The 7321-nt window shown below is 45.0% G+C and overlaps 1 protein-coding gene across 1 annotated transcript in view; it reads right to left on the bottom strand.

Annotated features, from left to right (window-relative positions):
* Positions 1 to 7321, bottom strand: part of KCNQ2 (potassium voltage-gated channel, KQT-like subfamily, member 2) — a 74526-nt gene that overhangs the window by 38327 nt on the left and 28878 nt on the right. The window contains exons 7-8 of the mRNA XM_008579851.1: positions 7108 to 7218; positions 6193 to 6288 (exon numbers count right to left, since the gene is read on the bottom strand). Coding sequence (XP_008578073.1) covers positions 6193 to 6288; positions 7108 to 7218 — 207 coding nt within the window. The remainder of the gene's footprint in view (positions 1 to 6192; positions 6289 to 7107; positions 7219 to 7321) is intronic.

The following is a 7321-nucleotide window of genomic DNA, read 5'->3' as shown; positions in this document are numbered from 1 at the left end:
TGTCTTTTTTGTGACCAGTAAGGGGATCGCAACCCTTGATGTGGTGTCGCCCACACTGCACTCAGCCAGTGAGTGCACCGGCCATTCCTATATAGGATCCGAACCCACGGCGGGAGCGCCGCACTCTCCCGAGTGCGCCACGGGGTCAGCCCTGTGGCATTCTTTTCTTATGATGTCTTTATTTGACTTTAGTATCAGGGTAATGATGTCTTCTACAATGAGTTAGAAAGTGTTCCTTCTTACCTTTTGGAAGACTTTGATAACAACTGGTGTTAATTCTTCTTTAAATGTTTGGTAGTATTCACCAATAAAGCCATCTGATCCTGGATTTTCTATGTTGGGAAGTTTTTGATTAATGACTCAATCTCTTTGCTTGTTATAGGTCTGTTCAGATATTCTATTTCCTGAGTCAGTTTGGTAGATTGTGGGTTTCAAAGAATTTGCCCATTTTACCTGGGTTGTCAAATTCTTTTGGGCACAATTGTTCATAGTATCTTCTTACAATCATCTTTGTTTCTGTAAGGTCAGTAATAACATTCCCACTTTCATTTCTGGTTTTGGTAGCTTGAGTGTTCTCTCTTCTTAGTCTAACTAAAAGGTTGCCAATTTAGTTGATTTTTTTCAAAGAATAAACGTTTAGTTTCATTGATTCTATTGTTTTAAGTTTATCTCTGTGCTAATCTTTGTTATTTTTCCTTCTGCTTGCCTAGGGTTTTGTTTGCTCTTCTTTTTCTAGGTCCTTAAAATATACGTTTAGGTTATTAAGTTGGATTTTTTCTTCTTTTGTGGGTGGGGGGGCAATGGCCATTACAAGGATTGAACCCTGGACCCTGGTGTTATCAGCACCATGCCCTAACCAACTGAGCTAACCAGTCAGCCCTCTTCTTTTCTAATATAGGCATTTACAATTATAAATTTCCATACAGCACTGCTTTCACTGCTTCCCTTAAGTTCTAATATGTTATGTTTTCATTTTTATTCATATCACACTACTTTCTAATTTCTGTTGTGATTTTTTCTTTGGTGCATTGGTTGTTTAAGAATGCGCTATTTAATTTCTACATATTTTGGATCTTCCTATTTTCCTTCCATTATTGATTTCTAGTTTTATTCCACAGGGATCAGAGAAGACACTTGTACAAATAAATTCTAAAAGATTGAAATGAGACTTGTTTTGTGGCCTAATATATGGTCTATCCTGGAGAATATTCCATGTGCACTTAAAAAGAATGCATATCCTGGGCCGGCCCGGTGGCGCACTGGAGAGTGCGCCGCTTGGGAGTGCAGAGGCGCTCCCGCCGAGGGTTCGGATCCCATGTGGAGACCGGTTCCCGCTCACTGGCTGAGCGCGGTGCGGGCGCAACACTGAGGGTTGCGATCCCATTACCGGTCAGTAAAAAAGACAAAAAGGGGAAATACAGAATGCATATCCTGCTGTTGTTGGGTGAATTGTTTTATAGCTGTCTCCTAGGTCTAGTTGGTCCATAGTGTTGTTCAAGTTCTCTATGTCGTTAGTCTAGTAGATGTTTCCATTACTGAAAGTGGGGTGTTGAAGTCTCCAACCATCATTGTTGAACTATTTCATACTTCATTTCAGTCAGTTTTTGCTTCACATAATTTGGGAGCTCTGTTATTAGGTGTGTATGTATTTACAATTGTTATATCCTCTTGATGAATTGACTCTCATCAATATACATTATTGTTTGCCTCTTATAACACTTCTTGACCTAAGTTTATTTTGTCTAATATTGGTATAGCCATCTCAGCTCTTTATATTACTATTTGCATGGAGTATCTTTCCTTTCACTTGCAACCTATTGTTGTTGTTGTCTTTGGATCCAAAGTGAGTCTCTAGACAGCATATGCTTGGATAGTTTTTTAATCCATTCTTCCAATCTCTGCCTCTTAATTAGAGAGTTTAATCCACTTACATTTAAAGTAATTACTGATAAGGAAGGACTTAATTCTACCATTTTGCTATTTGCTTTCTATATGTCATATCATTTTTGTTTCTCAATCTCTCCATTACTGCCATCTTTAGTGTTTAATCTCTTTTTTCCAGGGTATCATTTTGATTTCCTTCTTTTTTCCTTTTCTGTGTATTTTTTAGTTATTTTACTAATGGCTTCCCTGAGGATTATGATTAACATCTTAAATTTATAACAATCTGCTTGAATTAATACCAGCTTAGCTTCAACATTTATACATAAACCATGTTCGTATACTGCTCCATTTATGTCACTACTGTTCCAAATTACATCTTTAAACATGTGTGCCCAGAAATATAGATTATGATTATTGCCTTATACATTTATCTTTTAAGTCATATAGGAAGAAAAGGTGGATTATAAACCAAAAATATAGTAATATTGGCTTTTATATTTACCTATGTATTTACCTTTGTATTTACCATATGGCTTGAGTTACATGTCTAGTGTTCTTTAATTTCAGCCTAAAGACCTCCCTTTAGCACTTCTTGTAGGGCAGGTCTACTAAATTTGAACTCTTTCAGCTTTTGTTTATATGGGAATGTTTTAATTTCTCCTTCATTTTTGAAGATAGTTTTGCTAGATATAGAATTCTTGGTTGATGAGGTTTTGTTTGTTTATTTGTTTTGTTTGTTTGTTTGTTTTGTTTTCTATGACTTTAATGCCTTTTGGCCTCCATAGTTTCAGGTGAGAAATTGGCTGTTAACCTTATCAAGAATCCCTTGTAAGTGAGGAATTACTTCTCTCTTACTGCTTTCAAGATTCTCTCTTTTTCTTTGAGTTTCAACAGTTTGATTATAATGTGTCTTAGTGGGGGTCTCTCAGAGTTTACACTACTTGGAGTTCTTGAACTTCTTTGATGTGAAGATTCATGTCTTTCATCAAATTTGGGAAGTTTCTGACCACTACTTCTTCAAATATTCTTTTTGCCCCATTCTCTCCTCTCCTGTGACTCCACACATGTGAGTGTTGGTACACTTGATGGTGTCCCTTAGATCTCTTAGGCTCTGTTCGTTTTTCTTCATTCTTTTTTCTTTCTGATCTTCAGACTGAATAATTTCAATTGACCTATCCTCAAGTTTGCTCATTCTTCTTTCTACCTGTCCAAGTTCACTGCTGAATCCCCTTTAGTGATTTTTTTCATTTTAATTATTGTACTCTTCAGCTCCAGAATTTCTATTTGGTTCCTTTTTATAATTTATATCACTTCATTGATATTCTGTATTTGGTGAGACATCATTCTCCTGATTTTGTTGTTGTTGTTGTTCTTGTTCTTTTTCATGGTTTCCTTTAGTCTTTTGAGCATATTTAAGCCAGTTGACTTAAAGTCCTTGTCTAGGAAGACAAATATCCTGGATTCCTCAGGGACAGTTTCTTTTCTTTTCTTTCCTTTTCCTGTGAATGAACCATGCTTTATAGTTTCTTTGCAAACCTTATAATTTTTTGTTTGAAAACTGGAATGTTTTGAATATCATAATGTGGTAACTCTGTAAATCAGATTATCCTCCTTGCACAGGGTTTTTTTGTTGCTGCTTGTTGTTGGTTATAGTTGTTTGTTTAGTGACTTTCCTAAACTATCTTATAAAGACTGTACTCTTTGTCATGTGTGGTTAATAAAGTCTCTGTTTCATTATCTTAGTAGTCAGCTAGTGATTTGACAGAGACTTCCTTAAACCCCTGGAACCAAAGAGGGAAAAAATAATAATCTTTTAGTCTTCACAGATTTGCTCTGTGTTGGGGCATCCCTTCAACACTCAGACAAGCCATTTACAACTTTGCCTTGGCCTTCACTTCATGCTTGCATGGAGCCTAAAGATCAGCCTGAGGTGAAAGCTTAGGATCTTCTTCAGTGATTTCTGAGCATGAGTCCAACTCTTGCCACATGTGTAGCCATCTGGATTTTAATGGGGCCAACTTCTCCTTTTATCTCCTTTCCTAGCCTCTTTCTTCCCAGGCTTTTTGATCTGTCTGTTTCTTATCCCATCTGCTATCCCTTGTCCCAGGTAGCTGTGGCTGGTATATTTGCTTCTAAATGTTTTTGACAAACCCTCACTCAGAGATCACTACAGTCACTAGAAAGTTTTGAGGTGGACAAAACAAGGGCAAATGCCTAAGCTGATCTCTTTGGAAGCCATTAGAGAGGTCAAAATAAACAACTGCCACTTGAGGGGAACAAGGTCCATATTATCCCCTCTGACACCAGCAAATCACACCTAGAATGCCAGCCACCATCCCTGTGGTGGCCACAGATCTGGGGAGTGGGCATACACTCTTACTAAAACTTAGCAGCTTCTTTCTTCATTAAGCATTCCCCTGGCTGTTATAAAATTTTTATTAGGTTCCAGAGTCCCCAAAAAATTAGTCCTGTCATTTTTTTTGCCAGCTTAATCATTGCTTTAGTGGTAGGATGGGGTTTTGGAGTTCCCTACTCTTCCATTTTCAGTGACATCCCTGTTCCCAACACTTTAATCTGGAAATCCCTCCACCAGGCTATGGAGTTCTGGGACGTGGTTCTGGGCCCTCTGCTTCCTGATCCTGAGCCCTCTCACTCCCACCCACCCACCACAGACCTACCAATTCAAGCCAAAGCCTGGGGTATCTTCTCCTTGTCCCCCTCTTTCCCTCACTCTTCAGGTTCTGTCCATCCTGCCCTTCTCTTCTTCAGGTCCCTGTCTGAGCCCACACCCACCCTGGGTTCAGGGCCAAGGCCGTCACAAAAAACACAAGGGCATCTGCCCACTCTTGGGGACCTTGATACAGGGTTGGTGGTGTGTCCCCCTGCTCCCCTCCCCCACCGCCACCCCACTGGTATTCAGAGCCCAGCTCAGGGGCTCTGGCTGAGGCTGTAAGTTCCCTTGGGAAGAAGCATTTCTCCCAGCAAGACCATGTACAAAAGCTGTGAGGTTAAGGCTGGGGCCAGCATCCTGACTTCCAAAAGACACAGATGACCACTCTGGTGCCCTGAGAACATGAAGGGCCCTGGAGTCTCCTTGGCACTTCTCCACCTGGCCTTTTCCTCTCAGGGAGCCAAGAATCACACCCAGGTTATGGACTGCTTAACAAACAAAAAAAGATCCCTTCCTGCTCTGGGAATTCACGCAGCTGGGCCCCCAGACTTCACAAGATCAGCTGCTCTTGGAGGAAGGACCCTCTGACCCACAATTCCACTGCAGAAACTTTGCCCTGTGACCAGTGATGTTTTACAGCCCTGGAATAACCTCAACATCCATCCACAGGGAACACCTCACAGCTTGAAGCCTGACATGCTGCATGTGTCCAGACACGGAAGGCATCTGGGACACCACAAGTGGGCAGGCAGGCAGGTGTGGCCCTGCCCTGAGAACAATATTTAGAGGACTGCACAGAGGCATGACTGGTCCCTGGAAAGACGCCCAAGCCACTGCTAAGAGTGGAACAAGGTGTGGTCCATGTGCTCAGTTTGTGCTTTCCCTGCACCATTTAAACCTTTTAACCACACAGACCTGCAGTCGCTTTTTTAAACTGTCAATAGTGGAGTGAGATCGTGAGGCATTTTTGCTCTTCTTTATACTCCTTTGCATTTTAAAACATTGCTGTTGGAGTTTCTATGGTGAAAAATACACACACACAAAGATAAAAGCAGGCTGGACCCAGGGCCAAGCCCACAAGAGCCACATCTTTAAAAAAGAAAGATGGGAGAGAGGCTAGATCCACATCCAGCCAGCACTAAATCCCAGTCAACTCCAAGATGGACTCTGGGGGAAGCTGCAGGAATGTCTGGCCCCAGGAGTCCTGCTGTCTGGCTCACATTTTTAGGGTGGCTCAGGGACCTCCTGCTGGATGACAAAGTGGCCACTGTGTCCTATACAACCTCCTTGGATTCTTGAGAGGTGACCTGTCTGCAGAAGCTGATGCAGCTGCTTCCCCAGGGTGCTGGGGAGGGTGGTCTAGCAGTACTTGTCACAGCCTGGCCTGGGGCAGGCACCCACACAGGACGAGGGCCACCCTAGCATCACCATATGTGTCGCTGCTATGCAACCACAGGTGTCTGAATGGTCCCTCAACACCTGCATTAGAGTCCTCATTTCCCCGACATGTTCCCACAGAGGGACAAGGGCTGTGGCCCCGTCCACAGACAGAGATGCCTGAAGATGGCCACCTTAGACAAGGTGGCACCAGGACAGGGGGCTCCACAGGTCCCCAGGTGGGGGCCATCTGGACTCACCTGGATCAGGCCCGCTGCCGGGTTCCGCCTCTTCTCAAAGTGCTTCTGCCGATGCTGCTCTTGGACTTTCAAGGCAAAGCCAGACCCCAATATGCCCTGCAAGTCATCAGGGTCAGACCACACCCAGCTGACCCATGCCCCCCTCCCAACTTCATCAAGGTCAGACTTTGTCCAGGAACCCATGCCACCGCAATTCATCAGCATCAGTTCATGTTCCCAGACCCACACCCCCTCCCCCACCCTTGCCTACACATTCCGGGGTCTCGTGGGTACCGCCTTCCCACCCCACAGTCCCTAATCACCTGGAGACTAGGCTGGGGAAACCCTCTGAATTGGGGTCAAGGAAACCTCTGACTTGCAGGCGGCATGGCGGGGCCTACACTGAACCCAAAGAGGAGCCTCCTCCCTGAGGTGTGCACACCAGAGCATCAGCAAGGCCAGCACAAGAGGGCCATCAGCCCCACACCAACTGCCTCTGCCTGCCCTGCCATGGTGAAGGCTTCTCAGAGCCCCTACCCTTCTGCCTGAGATGGACCTTTGGCCTCTGGAGACCTGACAAGGGAGCTGGGTCACTGGCAGCATTGCTCCTGGCCACGGGGAGCCTACTGTCCAGTCCCATTCACACCAAGAGGAGCTACCAGAGGCCAACAGAGCCCAGTCGGAAGCCATGGCTTGGGGACTGGAGGGGTGCTCCATGGAGTGTCAGGGAAGCTACCAGCCCCGGGGGCACCAGCTGGGGCAGCCTCGGCTCTCGTCCTACAGGGATAGGACCTCCTTGCACCAGAGCTGCCACCTCCAGTCCCAGGCGGCTGTGGACCCTGCTCCTGTCCCACATCTCCCCAAGGAGATGGTGCCCTGTGGTTACCTTGGGAGGCTGTGGGACCCCCAAAGGGAGGGAAAGGCAGCAAGACTTACCGCAGGAAGAGCGAAGAACGAGACGCCAATGAGGGTGAACGTTGCTGCCAGAAGCCTCCCGTTCCAGGTCTGGGGGTACTTGTCCCCATAGCCAATGGTTGTCAGAGTGATCTGCGGGACAGCAGGCTCCAGTCACTCAGCCAGGCCCGGCAGTGACCATCATGGAGGCCCATGACCCTTAGCCAATGCCCCTGCTCAGCCCTCAGGGGCTCAC

The sequence above is a fragment of the Galeopterus variegatus genome, unplaced genomic scaffold (genome assembly GCF_000696425.1).
Source record: "Galeopterus variegatus unplaced genomic scaffold, G_variegatus-3.0.2 Scaffold1966, whole genome shotgun sequence".
NCBI lineage: Eukaryota > Metazoa > Chordata > Mammalia > Dermoptera > Cynocephalidae > Galeopterus > Galeopterus variegatus.
The sequence above is the reverse complement of the archived record's forward strand: the minus strand, read 5'-3'. Positions and strand labels throughout refer to the sequence as shown.